The sequence below is a fragment of the Setaria italica genome, chromosome I (assembly GCF_000263155.2).
Source record: "Setaria italica strain Yugu1 chromosome I, Setaria_italica_v2.0, whole genome shotgun sequence".
Classification (NCBI taxonomy): Eukaryota; Viridiplantae; Streptophyta; class Magnoliopsida; order Poales; family Poaceae; genus Setaria; species Setaria italica.
In genome coordinates, this window is record NC_028450.1 from 34,751,667 (window position 1) to 34,770,374 (window position 18,708).

At 49.2% G+C, this 18,708-nt stretch overlaps 5 protein-coding genes across 5 annotated transcripts; 2 read left to right on the forward strand and 3 right to left on the reverse strand.

Moving 5' to 3' along the window:
* Nucleotides 1-1,249: 1,249 nt before the first annotated feature.
* On the forward strand, nucleotides 1,250-2,685 carry LOC101765449. The gene has a single exon (XM_004953410.3). The coding sequence runs from the start codon at nucleotides 1,426-1,428 to the stop codon at nucleotides 2,110-2,112; it is 687 nt and encodes a 228-aa protein (XP_004953467.1). The 5' UTR covers nucleotides 1,250-1,425; the 3' UTR covers nucleotides 2,113-2,685.
* Nucleotides 2,686-3,923: 1,238 nt separating this feature from the next.
* LOC101765859 (cytosolic sulfotransferase 13) lies at nucleotides 3,924-5,327 on the reverse strand. The gene is made up of 2 exons (XM_004953411.3): nucleotides 4,261-5,327; nucleotides 3,924-4,187 (listed from the first exon to the last, which is right to left on the reverse strand). The coding sequence occupies exons 1-2, from the start codon at nucleotides 5,280-5,282 to the stop codon at nucleotides 4,166-4,168; spliced, it is 1,044 nt and encodes a 347-aa protein (XP_004953468.1). The 5' UTR covers nucleotides 5,283-5,327; the 3' UTR covers nucleotides 3,924-4,165.
* A 781-nt stretch (nucleotides 5,328-6,108) lies between these two features.
* LOC101766558 (uncharacterized ATP-dependent helicase C29A10.10c) lies at nucleotides 6,109-8,304 on the reverse strand. The gene is made up of 4 exons (XM_022828746.1): nucleotides 7,210-8,304; nucleotides 6,758-7,085; nucleotides 6,417-6,696; nucleotides 6,109-6,331 (listed from the first exon to the last, which is right to left on the reverse strand). The coding sequence occupies exons 1-4, from the start codon at nucleotides 8,302-8,304 to the stop codon at nucleotides 6,109-6,111; spliced, it is 1,926 nt and encodes a 641-aa protein (XP_022684481.1).
* A 1,967-nt stretch (nucleotides 8,305-10,271) lies between these two features.
* On the forward strand, nucleotides 10,272-14,840 carry LOC101766274. Its single transcript, XM_004953412.3, has 4 exons — nucleotides 10,272-10,895; nucleotides 12,097-12,321; nucleotides 12,417-12,758; nucleotides 13,955-14,840. The coding sequence occupies exons 1-4, from the start codon at nucleotides 10,434-10,436 to the stop codon at nucleotides 14,420-14,422; spliced, it is 1,497 nt and encodes a 498-aa protein (XP_004953469.1). The 5' UTR covers nucleotides 10,272-10,433; the 3' UTR covers nucleotides 14,423-14,840.
* Nucleotides 14,841-15,116: 276 nt separating this feature from the next.
* On the reverse strand, nucleotides 15,117-16,216 carry LOC101766680. The gene has a single exon (XM_004953413.4). The coding sequence runs from the start codon at nucleotides 15,984-15,986 to the stop codon at nucleotides 15,453-15,455; it is 534 nt and encodes a 177-aa protein (XP_004953470.1). The 5' UTR covers nucleotides 15,987-16,216; the 3' UTR covers nucleotides 15,117-15,452.
* Nucleotides 16,217-18,708: the final 2,492 nt, after the last annotated feature.

Consider the following 18,708-nt stretch of genomic DNA (forward strand, 5'->3'; position numbering starts at 1 on the left):
TGAACCACAACTTAGCTGTTTACTCCTTGGAATAATTATACTTCTTTACTTCGAAACGCGAGGAGGTACGGCGTAGATAGCTCGGCGCCAAGATCTACGACGCCAAGCTTGGCGCCAAGATCCATGGCGCCAAGGCTTGGCGCCAAGCCCCCGCCACGTCGGCATCTGCGTCAGCAGCTGCGCAAAGACCTTGGCGCCAGGATGGCTGGCGCTGAGACGTTGTAGCTTGGCGCCAGCGTGGATGGCCAAGCTAAGAGTCCATTTTTGGAATTGGTTCCGCCAGGGGCTTATTTGTGAGAATCTTTCAAAAAAGGGCTAAAAAAATAAAAAAGTCGGTAGTGTCCACTATCTTAGCCTTCACCTGAATATTTTAAAGGAAACTAATGGCACGGGCGCACGGCTGCCGCGCAGGGCGCCGACGCCGCCGCCGACGCAGCCTGCCGCGCAGGGGCCTTCGAGTCGAAGACCGCACCTACCCTCGCCGCTGCCTCGTGCTCCCAACGGTCGTCAAAGCCCCACCCACCTCCGACTCCACGTGCTTGGACATTACATGCGTGAATTATCACTTCCAGAGTTTGATGGTGGAGTGCCTGTATAGTTAATCTGATTGAAATTTACCGATAAGCCATATGTATTGGTTCACGTAGTGAAAAGGAAATTGGTTTGCTTCCGACCAATAGTAGCGTCTGTTGAGACTTGAGGAAAGGGTATGAACCCAAACTTATTTACGCTCGATCCAACTGCCATAATTTTTTAGCAAAATATTTTTTTTTCAAGAATACACATGGAAGCTGCGTAAATAAATATTTGTGAATTACAATGCGGGTCTATCGGGTGCACGCACACCATTCCGTTTAAAAAAAACGATTATACGGCGAGCTAAAACAACCTAAGAAGCAGGAGGAGGAGCAAAACTAGGTGAACTGCAGACTACTCCTTGCACTTTGCGCCGCCGGCCAGCCCAACCCGGCCTGATGTTTGGCCCCTGCCTTGATCCATGCTTGTCCTTCCTCGAGGATTGCTTCCACTAGGCGAGTGGTCGTAGAAGAAGGGTCGTTGAAGACCTAGCTGTTACGCTCCTTCTAGATCATCCATGAAGTTAACATGACCACCGAATCCATATCTGGAGCTTGTTCGAGCCTTGGCGCAATTGCAACCACCAGTGTAGTAGTTCCAAATCTGTCGATGGCATGAGATAACTGCAATCCATCAGAGTGAGAACAGCAAGATATCTGAACTAAAACTTATGGTACAGACCGCCGGGGCCTGGCCCTCCTTCCAACTTCAAAGCCTTGGCAATCTCCCACCAAACCTCCTCAACTCCAAAAATCTCGTCCCACCAAACCTCCTCAACTCCGCCGCCGCTCTGCTCCTTCCAACTTCAAAGCCTTGGCAATCTCCGCGCCGCAAACCCTAGCCGCCGCCATGGCCTTCCTCGCTCCCGCCTCCCTCCGCGCCCCCATCTACGTAGTCGCCGCCGCCTCCGGACGCCGCTCCGTGCTCCCCGCGGCCGTCAAAGCCACGGCCAGCTCCGGCTCCGCCACCTCTCCGCACCCCATCCTCTCCTCCCTCCGCATGGCCGCCTCCGCTGCCGTCCTCCTCGCCGCCACCTCCCCGGCCCTCGCGTGCACCCCCTCCGCGCCTCCGCCCCCGCCCGCTCCCCTAACGGCCGCGGTCCACCCCGACGACCCCATCCAGGACGCCTCCCACCCGTTCGAGAAGCTCATCGTCGAGTCCGCCGCGCTCGCGCGCGCCGGCAGAGCGGAGGCTGCGCGCGCCCGCCTGTCTGCCGCAGAGGGATGCGAGAGCTATGCGCGCCTCCTCGCGGCGCAGGCGCTGTTCGTGGAGGGAAAGGTGGACGAGGCGATCGCCGCCTTCGAGGAGCTCGCGCGGGAGGACCCCGCCGACTACCGCCCTCTGTTCTGCCAGAGCGTCCTGTACCTCGTCCTGGGGAGGGAGGCGGAGGGCGAGTCCATGATCGAGCGCTGCCGCGAGGTCGGCGGCGACGCGCTATTGGCGGATCCGGTGATGATGGTCTCGGAGGCCAGTGCGGAAGCAGTTGACGCGGAGGCGGGTGCGGAGAAGGTAGAGCCGGAGCCGGCGGAGGTGTGACCTGACTCTTGAGCGGACGATCCCAAAATAAGAAAGCATTTTTTGTCTTTTTTTTTTCGTGAAGGGTAACTATGATTGGAGCACATGCTCTGGTGATACACGAATTGAGGGAAACTTGAAACGGTTGCTGATTTTTAGGATCCGAGTAAAGATGTTGTCAAGAAACAATGTTGATTCACTTTCGTCAGAGTCTGAATGGCTGTCTTCAGTTTCGTCAGTTTCATAGAAGCAGAAAGCAGAGCAAGTCTGCAACAAGATCACCGGTTTGACGAGTACGGCGGATACCGTCCGTGGGGCATCCAACGGCTGTCATCAACTGGCTAGGCGATACCTCCTAAGGCAACTCTGTTTTCAGACATTAAACAGTATTTTGCTTAACTCTGATTAAGTTAATGACCACGCCATTGTATTGAAGCGTTGCTCCGGGTATGTAATGAGCATGGAGTACATGAACCGGTATACGCTGTATTGAAATTAGCTTTAGCCGCAGATGTTGTCGTGTTGGCGGCATCTGTATGGGGGAATGTCTGAACTTAACTTCGATTCAGTAATCTACAGTGGCTAGTTTCTATCCGATCCGGTTTGTGTGCTTATTAATTTCCAGTTGAATTGCTTCCTTCTCATCCGTTTTCCCCCCCCAATTCGCGATCTGTGATCGTGAGTTCCTCACAGATGTCCATTTACATGACCTGCTGGGGGTGTTTGGATAACAGGTGCTAAACTTTAGCAGTATCACATCGGATGTTCGGATGTTAATTAGGAGGCCTAAACATGAGCTAATTATAAAACTAATTGCAAAACGTTGTGCTAATTCGCAAGACGAATCTATTAAGCCTAATTAATCCAACATTAGCAAATGGTTACTGTAGCACTACATTGTCAAATCATGGACTAATTAGGCTTAATAGATTCGTCTCGTGAATTAGACTCCATCTGTGCAATTAGTTTTGTAATTAGCCTATATTTAATACTCCTAATTAGCATCCAAATATCCGATGTGACATGTGCAAAACTTTAGCACGGGGTATCCAAACACCCCCTAAATTGAATCGATCTTGATGTTGGGCACTTCAATTTGAGTGCTAATCACACTGATTTAAGCCTCCAATATAGTCCTCATATGCGCGGATTCCTCACCCCTGCTGGTGTGGATAACTTCAGTGCCACGATGAAGTTGATAAAGATTTTACCCATCAATGTATGTGTCCGTGCTCTGATGCGATCAATGTGCAAAATTGCAAATGGAGCTGCCTTACACTTAGATGAAAACTTCAAACAAGCAAGCAAAGTGTAGCTGGGAAGGCCCCAGCCCAAGGCAAGCGCTGTACTGAATGGCTGGTGGCGAAGTTGAGAAAAAGGAAACGAGAAGTGCTTTTTTTGAAGATGGTGGTTGTTAGTGAGGATAGCAAGCTAGGAACTCAGTTTCATGGTTGTGAGAGCGGATGGCAAGTTAGGGTTTCAGTTGCCTCGAGTTAGTTATGTGTACTTGCTTTATGCTAACGACTTACACTATTTGATTGTGATATCCGTGCACAATCAATATGGACAGAAGTACAGAACCATTTGATTTCAGTCTCTTGACTTGCTAACGACTGGATACTGAAATTAATTTGTGAGATATTTGCTAGCTATTTGTTCTGTATGAATTACTTGTGATTTTAACTCTGCACAGAAATTTAATATACTTGCTTTCATTTTCTTTTAGTTCTTCCATTTTGACCGTGCCGATAACTGTAACAGTATGCGTCAGATCACTACTGATTAACAATATGTCCAAGATCACTACTGATTAATAATCAACAAGGGTATTCTGTTGGAGAATATTGCCAGAGACAACCAAAATTAATTCGTGTTGCAAATCAAATCAGTTTTTAACATAGCATCTCAGAAACAACATGTTGTAACCAAATTAAGAGGCTCTACATATAACCAAAAACTTCGCTAGTTCAAGATGACAGTTTTTTGTTACCGTGCTATGACAATTTTATTCCGCCCAATCCCGAACGCCAAACCAACAAAGCCACCACAGCGTGGGTCGGTCTTATAGTTTGGGCTAGGACAAACCAGAGCCAAACCTGAAACAGAACACTTAATCAGCATAACCCATTTCCATTTGAAGATCTGCAAGACGTAGCTGGTGATCCGCACCGGCGCGACGCGCTACCGCGATGAATTGCCAGTGAGAGCCCAGACCCTCGCAGCTTCTCCTCCACGATGCCGTCGAGCCTCTGCGCCACCTCCGGCGTCATGTGCGACTTCCAGTCCCCGACCTCCCCCTTACGGAAGAAGGCCGAGTTCTTGAACGACCAACTGGCCGTCCCGTGCACCCCGCTCCGGTTGGCCTCGACGCTCCTCATCCTGTCCATGCTGCATAGCGCAACGGCAGCTTCAGGGACGCCTCGGGCCACCTCCTCGCCGGTGAACGGGCAGCCGAGGAACTTGGCCAGCCTCATCACGCTCCCCACGGCGTCCTCCTTGAGGTGCTCGTACCGGAGGAATATCACCTCCCCCGGCCGCGCCACGCTCTCCTTCCAGTACTCGGCCATGTGGTCCCACACCGGCCCGAACGGCGACACGCCGTCGCAGAACAGGTCGAACGCCTCGGCGGACGGCGTCATGGCTGACCCCTCTGGCTTGATCTCGTCGAGGTAGTGGCGGAGCGAGACGAACGCGTCCTTGGGGTCCCGGCAGAGGTAGACGACGCGGCACCCGGACTCCCGCACCGACGCCGGCAGGGCCGTGAACGGCGAGTGCACGGCCAGGACGCGCGGGGAAGGCATCTCTTCCAGGAGCTGACCGGGCGGTGCTGAGGGCGATCGGCTCTCGTAGAGGGAGTGCAGGAACGGGACCAGCTCGTGCGGGCTGGAGGCGAGCAGCGGGTGGCGCTCGTCGGCCGGCGCGTGGCGGCCGCGGTGCACGACGCTGTAGACGAGCGCCTTGAGCCACGTCGTGCCGGACTTGGGCATGGTGGCGAGGATGACGTCAGTCGGACGGGCGGCGAACGCGTCCCGCATGGCCAGCGCCGGCGCCATCAGGTGCTCCGGGTACCAGAAGCCGTCGTGCTTCCGGTACGGTAAGCTCCCGAGGCCCTGCCTGGAGGTCGGGAGGGACGACGCCAGCGCCTCGTACTTGGAGAAGCCGTCCGCGCACCCGTCCTCGCCGGCGACCATCTCGTCGTGGACGCTGTGCCTGTGTTGATGCTGCTCTAGATCGACTTTATGGGGCACTCGACAACACTCCTTGGAAACTGTGTTTTGATACTACTCCGGTTCGATCGGTCATCTCGAATTCTCGATTAAAAAACGTTGCACGCAGAACTCGTGATAGTTTATATAATTAGCGCTAGCTTTGCATGCGTCTTCAGGAAATAAAAATTTATGCTTTTCTCGGCACGGCAGCACAATAATTATTACTTGCCCAAACATGTTTTTGGAGTGCAGTAAAATTTAAGTAGCATATGGTATAATGGCATGGCATGGAACAACCATGATCATCAGTAGTACTTTCTTGCACATCATACCACCTGCGTATGGGAATTTCTTCAGTGAGCCTCAACCTGGAAGCTGGAACTGCAGCAGGCCATCTCGGATTCTCTGTCCGTTAAAAATACTTCGTGCTGGATTTCTGCGAAGAGCAAACAGGAACATATTGTGAAAAAAAATCACTGAAACAGTTGACGCATTAAAACTCAAAAAATATACTAGGTACAATTTGTGGGAAAGGAGGTATTTCTATACTATGGCGTCGAAGTTTGAACGGTTTAAGAGCACATATTCTATACGACTATACCGAGGGGGTACATGATTGTCCAGACGTAACCTTTCACGGTTTACGTTTTACCCGCATGCTGCATAAACAAACTATGGTAGTACCAAAACAAGCAAGAACGTATCTGCTTTCGACGTTTATTAAGGGGTAAGATCCATCACCTCCCAAACAAGTCAAATTCATAGCGACGGCTAGTACGGCCAAACTTTTCTAAATTTGGAAGCGAGTTTACGATCGTACCCCTGGCCGCGACCCGCTGCCAATACGCAGGCTATCTAACTTCAGCAGATTCTCCACTTCGTTCGCGGCCTTGATTATGGCATTAGAGAGGTCCTTGTCGTCCTTGGCGTCAAAGAAACAGCCCCTGTCCTTGGCGTCGGCCACGATCTCACGCCAGATCGTCTTGCCGCACGCCAGCGTCTTCGCGTCGCCCAGGATCCACAGGCAATGCCTGCGACGACACAGAACAGGCTGCAGTTAATGAAACACGAAATACAGACACAAACCGCACACAAACGTTCGGGCTAGGCGCTCACTTGGCCCGCGTCAGGGCGACGTTGGTGCGGTTGATGTCGGCGAGGAAGCCGATCTTGCCGGCGGTGTTGCTCCGCACGGCGGAGAAGATGATCACGTCCTCCTCGGCGCCCTGGAACCCGTCCACGGACCGCACCTTCACCGAGAACCCTTCGCGCATCGCGTACGCCCCGGTGAGCTTCTCCTGGATGGCGCGGACCTGGCCCTTGTACGGCGACACCACGCCCACGCGCACTGCCCTCCCTGTGTCAACCGACTCTGCGCGCACGTCGATTACACGTACTGCATGATTCGTGGAAGTAATCTCATGAGGAAACAAATCAATCGAGACCGTGGCAGATACCTTTGAACAGCCTTTGCACGATCCGGGCAACCGCCGCTGTCTCGACTGGGTTGATCAGGCTCCGGTCATGCTTGCCGGTGCTCTCGTTGCCGCCGTCCACGTTGATGAATGAGTATGCGCCGTACATGGGACCGGTCAGGTATCGCCTCTCGTAGTCTCTGTTCAGGACGTTCGGGCCGTCGGTAATCTGGCCGCCGTAGAAGCTCTGGACAGGGAACTTGCTGATCCATGGGTGCATTCTGTACTGCACGTCGAGGAGGTGCTTGGGCTGCTTTAAGGATGTCAGCCTCTGGAACAGGCTCCTTCCAAATTCTGCATCCTCACAAACCTGTACGATTTTACATAGTAGACCACAATAATTTTCTTTTTAGTCGACATCGAAATTGTTTACCACAAAAAAATAAGAAAATTAAACATCTTGGCATGTAAAATACCATAAAAAATTGAGTCACCTTGCTTTTGACTAGTGCTGGTAGCTGGTACTCATCACCGATGAGCACAGCATGACGGACCCCAGGGAGTTGCAGAGCTATCAGTGACTCGCACTCCTTCAGCTGCGCTGCCTCGTCCACGACAAGGACCTCGAACGGCTGGGCATTTGGCAGGTAGTGCAGACGGTATGAACTAGAAGCTGTGCAGAGCACGCTCTTAGCCCTCCGAAGCAAGAACTCTTCGATCATTCGGCTGTCAAACATGTCCGGAAGCTGAAAGCTAACAGACAGGTCCCGTAGCTTCTGAACACACGAGGATCTTGCTTCCTTCAGCTCGAAACTAACATGGGCCTGCACCTGAGTTACCAGACTCCGGAACAATGAAGAGAGTGATCTTTCATCTTCTTCATTTTTGAACAGTGCTTGTAGCTGTTCATCTGGTTCAGACTGCACAAGTTCGCCAAACCCTTCAAGCAACGGCGGCACCTCTGCCATGAGGCGAAAATTTTCTTCAGATGTTGCAGATCTAGGAAGATCATTACCAAAAGTTTCGACACAACCGCATAACTCATTCACAAGCGGTGTGTAGTTGCTTTGGAAGTAGGCCTGGAATGACATTTTGTCTTTCTTTATTTCCCGAACTTTTTTCTCTATAACCAGTAATTTTTTCTGCATCCCCTGAACTTTCTCGGCAATCTTTTTGTTAGAAAGTTGCTCTCTCTTTCTTAGAGAAAGGGCAAGTTCGTCCCTTATCTCATTCTCTTCTGAAACCAAATCACTTATCTCTTTTTCTATGCCCTCAATGTACCTGTCATACTGAACCAAAGGATGCTCAAGAAGTCCAAGCATGGAACTCAGCGACTGTGTCCACCCTGTGCCTGGCATCAAGCACTGTTGCAGACGTCCAACACGGGACTCCAAGAAAATCTTTGCTAGGTTCCCGTGCACGCCCATCCTGTCCTCGTTGCCGAACAGCACGACATCACTCAGAAAGCACTTCTTTCCACCGCCGCCACCGGAGGACTCCTCCATGAGACCAAGGACCCGAGATGCGACCTCCACCACCGCGGTGTTCGTCGGAGCGCAGGTCACTGTCCTGTGGTTCTTGAGAAGCATGGACCACAGGAGAGCGCTAATGGTCTTTGTCTTGCCCGTCCCAGGAGGCCCCCAGATCAGGCGCACCGAGCAGGTCGGTCGCTGCACTGCTGAAACGCAGTCTTGCACCGCCTTCAGTTGCGATGGATTGAGTTCGAAACTTTCGAGGCCACCAAGCTCGCCATCCAGAAAACACGACGCATTGTACTCTTGGCCAAACTGACATCAGAAAATAAAAGGAAATTATACGTAATGTAAAGTTAAAGAAATACAAAATATTCTGCCGCTAGATAAGTGGATTGCTATATACCTTTGGATTAAGCATCTTCTCAATGATTCCTGTGTTCTTGCACGCTGCAGCGTGCACATCCACAGCATTCTGTATGCGATTGTACGTGGTCATGTTGATCAGAAACACAGCAAAGAGAGGCCGCCCCTCGGCAGGGCTGCGCGACAGCCGCACGACCGTGCCGTCACCGCCCTCGGCTTTCAGCACCGAGCCGATCAGGTAGGATTTCCCCGTCCGAACCAGGTCGGAGCTGTGCTTGGGCTTCTGATCCGTCAGCACCAGTATGTCCGCGTCTCTGGGGGCGTAGACCTGATCACGCTGGGTCGAGTTGGGGTCGGCCTTCTTCACCATGATGCTGAAGATGGCCTGGTCAGTGGCGAGCTGCTCCATCCTGATCACCTCGGCCGCCGGCGCGTGCTTGATGCCTTCCAGCGCGGAGCAGAGGTCGGCACGGGTCTCCTCGATCAGTGGCACCGTGAAGGATTGCATGTAATCCTTCAGTGAGGTGAAAGTCCTGGGTATTTTCTTAACCTGCATTTGTCATTGGCTCATTTCATCTTGTTATTGCTAGTCACTATATACTTCGTCCACTGACAGATTCAGGTTTATTCCTCAACAAAACAAATCAGAATAAACAATGTAGGTTTATCCCTGACCGGATACTCCTAAATCAGAACAGAAAATTGCATATGCACCTGTTGTCCTTGTGCGTGGAGAACATGCAAAGAAGATATAGAAGGAAAAGCTAAAAAGCAGATGCTCGCCTTTTTCTTTAGGAGATTCTTGTTGAGAACATCCTGAATCGACCACGAGAACATGTGCATCTCCAGCTCGCTCTGCTCCCAGCTCCCGTACCTGCTGGTCGCCTCCTTCCCCCTCGTCGACGTCGACCTCGCACGAAAGCCGTGGCCATCAGGCGATTCCTGCCGCATCAGCACGACGTCGTCGTCACTGTCGTAGTAGTCGATCATCGCCGCCACGACGTCGTCGTCACTGTCGTAGTAGTCGATCATCGCCGCGCCTTGCACGAACGCTAGGCGTCGCGTCGGTAATTTAAAGGGGCGAGCACCAGTGGGTTCCTCTCGCAGTGGAAGTGCCGAGTAAATTTTGAGTTGGATCGGAATGCCAGGGGCCAAGCGATTGATCAATGCAACCCGCCGTTCCAGGTTCCACTTCTCGGTGGTTGTTGGGCTGCGCATTTGAGTGCGGATGGATGGCCATCAATTCATCGCCCGCGGGAGGAAAGCGAGGAGCGTTTGATCAATCGGAAACAATTCGAGCGGTCACGGAAACCGCTGCCACTGGCTTGCGCGGGAAATTGACCGCATTTGACAAACGGTCCCTAGGTAGATTGCTGAATTCGGAGACTATTCCTTCTTTTTTTTTAAAAAAAAGGTAGATTACTGAATTAACCTTACAAGATGCGCCGCTGGCTGGCACGTTTCTCCGGTTTACTTCCAGGATGGTCCACTGGACCGTAACCGTACTATTGATTCTTGTATCTTTTCAGCACTATACTTTGTGCACAAGGAATTTTGCTTCTATATTCTCCTTTTATAAAAGCTTACTATGAATCAACATCCACAGCACATTTGCGGAACTCTTGTGCTCCGGACTTTCGGCTCCGACTGCTCAATTTGTTTTTTCTTTGAAAAAAGAAGACATCACCTAGCTTAACGATTAAGCTACGAAGGAAACGCTCACATGGTAGCAGTCGCCACTCCGCGTGTCAACCACTTGAGCGAAGCACAAACACGCTCAAAGCAGACAAGACCGCAGCGCGAGAGGGGGAAAAAAACTCGAGAGATTCAAAACCTCCCAAAACCCTCGCCCACCGCCGCCGCCTCCCTCCGGCGCCGCCATGGACCGGGCCCCGCCGCGCGGCGCGCCCCGCGACGCCGTGGGCCAGCGGTGGCTCGCCGTCTTCGCCTTCCAGGCCGTCCTATCGGCCGCCGCCTCGGCGCTCCACCTCGCGGCGTCACCGCGCGGCCGCCGCCACCCGCTCCTCGGCGTCCCCGCCGGCCTCCTCCTCGCGCTCCACCCGCTCCTGGCCTGCGCCGCCGCGGGGCTCCTCGCGCTGGCGCTCCTCCTCACCGCGTCCCCGCACCCGCGCCCTCCCCCGCTGCAGCGCCGCACGCTAGCGACCGCCCTCCTCGCCGCGGCCGGCGCGCTCTTCGTCGGCGCCGCCGCGGCGATCCTCCCCGAGGACGCCGGGTGGGCGGCGGTCGCTGGGCTCGGATTCCGCGGGGCCGTGCTGGGTGCCGTCTTCGCCGCGCACTACTTTGGCCGTCGGAGGTGGTTGCTCCAGTTCCCCGTCGTGCAGGTGAGTGGATTGGGGGAAGTTAGGGTTTCTCATACATCAAATTATTTCGATTCTTCTCAAACATAAGGTGATCTGTAAGTTTTCACGAGACTTTTGGAACAATAGAAGTTGAACTTTGAGGCTTAGGTATCACATTGGTATGCAATTGGATTACCTGCTTAGGGTGACAGTAGTGACTTCTGTTATTAACGCAACGCAAGCATTCACTCTATTTCTGATTTACTCTAGTGTGCTGCGTGATTCCTGCTGACTTCTACAGCTTCAGTATAGTTTATGTTTGATTCTGTGTGAACTGATCAGATGAGGGGATGGCTGCCAGCATTGTTGTAATCTGAGGTGAAGAAATGGACAAGAGAGAGAGGGACATATTATTCTGTTTTGAGATGATTTATTCGACTTGTACTAGCATAGGCTTGCTGCCTGCATGCCATCCATGAGGTTTTATGGTTTAATTTGCATTGATACTGTGGATCATTCCTTCTATTTATGTTGGTTGGGTGTGTTATCCAATTAGATTCACTCCGATGCGATAAGTTGATGCATGGCGGCTAGTGGTGGCTTCTCATTAGTTACAGAATCAATAATTCTTTGAAAGATCAGTGGTTAATTTTAAGCGCATATGATTTTAGACTTGCTTGCTTATTCACATGCTAATACTCATACTTCAGAATTACTAAGTCATTGTATCTTCTTGAGAAGAAAAGACCAAGGAATAATATTTGAGGTTTTGACTTGTTTAGCCCTGTAGAAATGGTCATCTATCAAATACCACTATTTATAGCGGCACATATTTAAATTGTTCCCATGAAAACCTGAAAGGGTCATCTAATTGCAAATCAAAACCAACTTGCTAAATCATCATTTATTTTTGGATTGTGCAGTACTCCCCCCCATCTCCTTTTGTAGGGTGTACTAGGATTTGAAAATATCAAACTTCATAAGTTCTTACTAGCGATTAGTCAAATTATTTGCATATTTGCTGTACAAAAGTTGTGTCAATAGATTCTTGTCACAGTAATGATTTCGTAGCAATTGATAGTAGATCGTAAGCGGAATTAATGGTCTAGGTATATTCAAGTGCCTTCCCAAACTCCTAATACACCATATAAAAAGAAAAAAAGGGAGTGTCGTTTAGTTCCTCCTACCGATCACTTAAGCAATGGGCCAGTACTCTTAACTGTCGCTTTTCTTTTTTGTGCAGCGGCCTTTATTCTACGGATTGAAGATGGGACTTCTGCCATCTGGGAAAAAGTCCCTAAAAGTGTCGCTTCAGGCCTTCTGCCTTTCATTTGCCCTGATTTTACTCCTTCCTTGGCAATTCAGAAACGGAGGCTCTATTGGAAGCCAAATACTCACTCAGATCAGCATTTTTATAGTGACTGCTGGTGTTTCCTTCTGTTTGGAAATAAGCCATCATTTTGTCCAGGTTAGTGTTTTTTATCCGAGTCTTTAGTCTTTGGAGTTTGTCTAACTTGGAATCCTTTTTATCTGTAATTCGATTTCCCTTTCAAAAAATTGCAGGTCGTACATACAAGGAGGTGCAGTTTTGCTCCACCTCAGAGCACTGCCGCTGCTGAGACTAATCCCACTGAATTTATCCTGGAAACATTGGAACAAAGCGATCCACGATCATTAATACAATATCTTGCTTACCAAGATTTGTGTGTGGTATCTGAGTGTAACTTGGAACCTTGGCGCCGAGCTGCCTTCTTTGAAGAATCTGGTGAAACATATAAAAGAATTGTGACAGCTTGTTTGAAGCCACTTGAGGGGTTTTCTTCAAAAGTCGCTCAAGCCCTTGAATACGATCCAGAATTGATATCGCAACAGTACGTACTCATCAATGCATTTGATGATTCTCAGGTAAACACGTATTTGTATAAATATCAAACTCTATATTACTTCTGATGTTGTATTTTCAGCTGTGAATTTCCTGTTGTTATTCTTGTTTGTGTATTGGTGTACATATTGCATTCTTTTCCCATGTGGAGCACATTGAGCAAATTGATAGAACCTGCTGTTAGATTGTTTGTATCTTTGGTTCTTCTTATTTGTTCATTCGTGAATTTTTTGTTACCGCTTAAAGGATCTTCTTTATAAACATTGCATCTAAGTATAAACTTAGTTTGATATTGATTTATTAGGCTGACTGATTTGAACTTAAGGTCTGCATAAAGATTTGGTACGGTTTACACGGATGCCATGTGGAGTAGTTCATGTGTTTCAGTGTTGTATGCTGTTAGCTATTGAATAGTTAGTGTTGACACGTGTTTTGCATGGTACTATGTAGTTTATGTTTTACTTCTGGTGCCCTACCTGATGAAATTATGAAGCATAGGAAATCCAATTTTGGTAATCTTGGCCATTATTTGTTGTATTAAGAACAATAACTTTTGGAGCGTATTTTGGCTAATTGGCTCTGAATCTTTAGTTGCATTCTGGCGAGAAATTGTCTGCTTGAATGCAAGTGGGTAATGATTAACATTTCTTTATTTTCGTTAATAGAGGTTAAAATACATACTGCCAGTAGTGTTACCAGAATGGGACTGCTAACACACATGTAGGATTCACAACAGATTCTTGCAAAACATGATCCATTTAATAGCAGCCTTTTTTTTTGGTATTTCAGGTCAACGCATTTAGTTTGAACCCTTTGTTTCACGTCATAAAATTATTCATGTAGTAATATTGTTGAAAATGCAGTTTTTATATTGTGGTGAATACAACATTTCAGATGGGCATTCATGTCTTTTTTGATACTGTATGCTAGGACAGACCTGTAGGTGTGCGCAAGCACAACCAGCCTTCCACCACTCTGTACTTGGCAGTGTACCTGGTCTTCCTTTTCAGTTTACGCTTGTGCAAGCTTGCAAGTTCGAAGAAAAGTATTGTAGTGTTGACCATGTCTTTTTTGCTTGAGGCGAATGTTTATACTTGTTTGATAGTTGAACTCTCAAAAAAAGTGTGTTTGATTGTTGGTCATTTCATGTCACATGCCCAATGCTGCTTTCATAAACTTATGCCTAATGAAAATATATTTTGTGACTTGTTGAATGCAGATATGCACGTGGTGTGCTCGGACATTGGCAGGATTAACCGCGCGCTCACGCCAGGAGGATCGTTATGGAGTTGCTCAGCTCACTGGCTGCAATGCTGCCGTGATGACTACATTGCTATCTGCTCTAGTGGCAATTGAGGCATGTTTAGGAAAGAAAACGAACCCACTGCCTGTGCACTTGGGTCCTGAAAGCATTAGGTGGGCTCAGTTCTCCACAGTACGAACTGGCACTGGAACTGCAATTGCAAGCAAGCAAGTTGGTTTGCACAAGAAAGCTTGTGCCATGGCGGATGTTCTTAGGACTTCAGTTTATCAAATAGTTTCTGCATTCATCGATGACCTGCGAGCAAATGCAAAACCAGCAAGTTTGGAGAAGAATTGGATCAGTGAAGGGAGAAAGCCTGTATATGGTTCCCAAGCAGTGTTGGTTCAGAAGTTGAGTTTGTTTATTGAGTACCGTGCTGTCTGAACTATGGTTCGTTGTCTCTTAGATCCTTAACTGCACATCAGAGCATATTTCAAGGAAATGTTTGGATTTTTGAACTTTGTTCAAGAACCATTGTTTTCCTCTAGAACCAATGAAGATGGATTTTTCCATTCACAATTTTCCGTAGGGGATATGGACCATGACTAAGTGTATTCTGGTGAGCAGCTGTGCAGAACTCTCTTCAGCAGGTTCACTGTACTCCTGGACATTGGAAAGCGCCTCCTGTAGTTGGGAATCCGTGCTTGTACCATGAATTGTATCCTTGCAAACTAAAGTTGAGATATTATATCATGGGAGAGGGAAATTGTAATAGACTTGTCTAACTTTTTTGATGGCTTATAGATTTGCGACGCTGAAACTGTAACTGTGGTTTGGAAGAAAAAAAAAAGGTTTACTTCTAGCTAGCTCCACTTTCGAACGATAGCCCAATTCTATATTCGTATTATCAAACGATAGCCAAATTCTAAACGTCTTTATTTGGTGGGATTTGTATTGTCAGGTTTCTGGATTTCATGCTGGATAAGTTGAGCCGTTCAGGGTCATTTTTCTTCCCCCAGTAATGCAATCGCAATATCTGGGTCTTGAAATCAGGTCCAATGGCCAATGGTGGCGTTCAGTGGTCTGAACTAAAATTATTGTAGGTGGAGTTTGACCTTGTTCATGGTTTTCTGTATGATAAACCAAGTATTCTTTATTCGTTATTACACTCCAATGTTCCTGGAAAAATGCGAGTCAATGATTTGGCTACTATTTGAGTACGATGAAAATGCACTGGATGCTGAAATGTTTCTTGCCAGTTGGAGTAGCCATTCTAATTCAACCGTGGATTTGCATTGCAAAAGCTCACGAACGCATTAGGAAACAACAAACAACGAACACGCCATTGTCTTGGCTGTAGTTCAGGCTGTCAGGCAGGTGGATGCGGCGCCGCGTAGCTGTAGCCTGTAGGCCTGTAGCTGTGTGCCTCCGCCCCACCATTTTGAAGCGAAGCCAAGCCAATCCGACGAACCCCTCAACTAACGACCAGAACGTTGCCGGCCACGCCGTCGGGCCTGGGCGCCGCCACCAGCGGCGGCCTTCTCGGCGCGGCAGCCGCGAGCACGGCGAGCGCGCCGGTCCTCACGGCCGCCTTCCTGGCGACGGCCTTGGTGCAATGCCTTCGCGGCGAGAGGATGCGGCCGCGGTGCGCGTCGAGTCCCCCGCCGCAGCTCCGTGACGGCTTGAGGCGCTTCCGCGGCGGCTTGGCGAGGTCCTCCAGCGACCCCACGGCGGCGAGCGAGGCGAAGGACTGGGACTTGCCGTCGAAGAACCTGGACAGGCCCCTCTTGAAGGGGAGCTCCGTCATGAGGCCGGACATCTCGAAGCGGTCGGAGCCGGTGGAGGAGGAGGAGCTCGCGTCGTCGTCGAGCTCGGAAGACTCCCCGGACGTGGACGGCGACGACGACTCGGAGGACTCCGACGGCGAGCCGATGTCCTCCTCCTGCTCCTCGCACGCGGTGGCCGCCTCCGGCCTCCCGCTGCGGAACAAGTAGTACGCGGCCTCCATGATCCAAGATCCTCCGAGACCCCGAGATCAGACCAGACGACGAGCACTCAACGATCAGAGCAGGCAGAGGCAGAGAGAAAGAGATGGAGCAAAAGCAGCGCTGTGACACGGCGTGGGTGGCGGAGGCAGGGACGGGCAGGTAGGTATAAATGGGTGGGGATGGACTTGGTGTGGCTGGCCCCCGGGGCGGGGGGAGGATAAGAACGCGACGGGAGGCGCCCGGCCGAGCGGAGTCAGCGGACGCGCGCGAGAGGTGGGGATAAAAGAGGCCGCCGGTTTATTTTTGCGCAAGTAATGCGACGGGATGCGATGGATTCGGCGTTATCATCGACAAGCATCCCCGTGCCGTGCCGTGCCGCTGTGGACCGCCCCGCCCCGGCCCGGCAAGGCGGGCCCGCACAGCTACTTCTTTTTGCTCGCAGTTTTTTCTCGTTTTTTTTTCCTCGGCGAGGATCTTGTGGAGAGGATAAGGCCGCCACATGGTTTCAGCTCGCGCGATGCTTGGGAACCCGCGTGCGCTTGGACGGACCGAGGGGGTTTTTGATCCATGCGTTGAATTTTAGCCGGGTCACATCAATTCGGATACTAAGGGGGCATTTGTTTCTTTGTTTATTTTTAGCACATGTCACATCGAATGCTTAGACACTGACTAGGAGTATTAAACGTAGATTATTTACAAAATCCATTACATAAGTGGAGGCTAAACGGCGAGACGAATCTATTAAACCTAATTAATCCATCATTAGCAAATGTTTACTGTAGCAACACATTGTCAGATCATGGACTAATTAGGCTTAATAGATTCGTCTCATCGTTTAGCCTCCACTTATGTAATGGATTTTGTAAATAGTCTACATTTAATACTCCTAATTAGTATCTAAATATTAGATGTGACGGGTGCTAAAAATAAGTGAGAGGAAGCAAACACACCCTAATTGTAGTCGTATCACATCGGATGTTCGGATGCTAATTGTGAGGATTAAATATAAGCTAATTATAAAACTAATTATACAACCCTGGGCTAGTTCGCAAGACGAATCTATTAAGACTAATTAATTCATCATTAGCCAATGGTTACTGTAACACCACATTGTCAAATTATAGACTAATTAGACTTAATAGATTCATCGTGAATTCGACTTTATCTGTACAATTAGTTTTGTAATTAACCTATATTTAATATTTCTAATTAGGCCGAGCTGCTTGCCCCTGAGCTGGGGCTGGGGAGGAAGGAGGGCCACACGCGTTCAATTCTTACCTGCGACGCGCGTTTTTGGGGTTGCCCCCCTCCCTTGCCTTCCCTTTCCTGCGGGATTTTTGGCTTTCGAATTTCAATTGACCTGCGCGGCCAGTGTGTGCGTGGCATGCCTATCGACTGCATAGCACCACGCTCGGTTTATCTGCTGCAGCAGCAGCGACAGACAGGCATCAGGCATGGGGGTTTAATTCGCTGGGAGAATTACCTGGCTGAAATGAAAGCCGTGTTCGGTTTTTTTTTCGAGTTGCAACTTTTTTTTGTAATATCTGAGTTGCAACTTGAAGTAGCAAAGGAGCAGAAACTAACTTTTGGGAGCACGACCAGTTACAGTTATCTGGAAATTTCTGAGAAGATGTGGTCTGATACGTGTGGCACTGCAGCTCTGCAAAGCAGTGTTCGGTATTGTTTTGCGGGCACCTATCTGATTTTCATGCCAGGGAAAACACTAAACACATGTGTTGGTGCTCATCCCTTGTGGACCAAAATATCTTTTCCTTTGCTAAAAGGAAAAATAAAAAAATGAAATATTGCACCTTACCTAAAGACTAAAGTGCTATAGATCGGATATGACACTAGCCGTGCTATACATATTGAATCATACGATCATCTAAGGGCCTGTTTGATACACACTCATAATCTTTAGGACTAGTCCATTTTTAGGACTTATGCATCCAAACATATGTCATAAAAGTGCATTCATAATGTTTAGGAGTGTTGTTTTCATTAGGAGGACCAAACCATCATAATAGGTTATTTTTCTCTTAAAAGTGGTCCCCAACCCATCCTTTACCCCTGTTGCCCCTCCCCTTCTCTCTCCACGGCGCTAGAAACAGAGCAGGGGTGGAGTAATTAGGGGTACAAAAGTTATTTCCCCTCTAACATTCTAAAGATTATAATTCCATTCAAACAGTCCACTCATAAATTTTAGAACTACCAATTTCTAGCTCCTAAATTTTATAAGTGTCCTAAAATTTATGATTATGTATCCAAACAGACCCTAAGAGCGGAACCAACAACTTGCCCAAAGCGAGAAACAACACAAGAAAGTAGCTGCAGCGAGCATCAGACGTTACTGTCTTCGTCTAAAGGGGGGGTTAAAGCGCCCCCGGAGGAAACCCAAAGAATTGGTGAGATTCCGTTTGGTCTCGACGCTCCCTCTAAGCAGATGCCCTCTTGTGCGGAGCTGACTCAGCTGGCCTAGTCTTGCCCCCCTTGACCACTAACCTATGGTCCAATCTTCGCTTTTGGCCACACCTTTTTTTTCCGCAGAATGGACTGGCATTGTCTATTCCTGTACTACCTGATCTTGAGAGCTTGGCGGTGATTGTTTAATTTACACCCTGCCCGTGAATTCAACCGTTCCCAAATCCCAATAGCAAATGCTGCCACAACACGAGGTTCAGACCACAGCAGGAAACTCTTATCCGAAATTTCTTGAACAGTTGGCAGTCATGCCATTCGTAC

Bases quoted from the DNA above. Each gene is read 5' to 3' on its own strand.
- LOC101765449 (XM_004953410.3), top strand. From the start codon at position 1,426: ATGGCCTTCCTCGCTCCCGCCTCCCTCCGCGCCCCCATCTACGTAGTC.
- LOC101765859 (XM_004953411.3), bottom strand. From the start codon at position 5,282: ATGGTCGCCGGCGAGGACGGGTGCGCGGACGGCTTCTCCAAGTACGAG. The intron at 4,188-4,260 runs GTGCGGATCACC...GTTCTGTTTCAG, and splicing joins CGCGGTAGCGCGTCGCGCCG to GTTTGGCTCTGGTTTGTCCT.
- LOC101766558 (XM_022828746.1), bottom strand. From the start codon at position 8,304: ATGCTTCTCAAGAACCACAGGACAGTGACCTGCGCTCCGACGAACACC. The intron at 7,086-7,209 runs GTGACTCAATTT...AAAATCGTACAG, and splicing joins CAGCACTAGTCAAAAGCAAG to GTTTGTGAGGATGCAGAATT. The intron at 6,697-6,757 runs GTATCTGCCACG...CGAATCATGCAG, and splicing joins CGTGCAAAGGCTGTTCAAAG to TACGTGTAATCGACGTGCGC.
- LOC101766274 (XM_004953412.3), top strand. From the start codon at position 10,434: ATGGACCGGGCCCCGCCGCGCGGCGCGCCCCGCGACGCCGTGGGCCAG. The intron at 12,322-12,416 runs GTTAGTGTTTTT...AAAAAATTGCAG, and splicing joins TAAGCCATCATTTTGTCCAG to GTCGTACATACAAGGAGGTG. The intron at 12,759-13,954 runs GTAAACACGTAT...TGTTGAATGCAG, and splicing joins ATGCATTTGATGATTCTCAG to ATATGCACGTGGTGTGCTCG.
- LOC101766680 (XM_004953413.4), bottom strand. From the start codon at position 15,986: ATGGAGGCCGCGTACTACTTGTTCCGCAGCGGGAGGCCGGAGGCGGCC.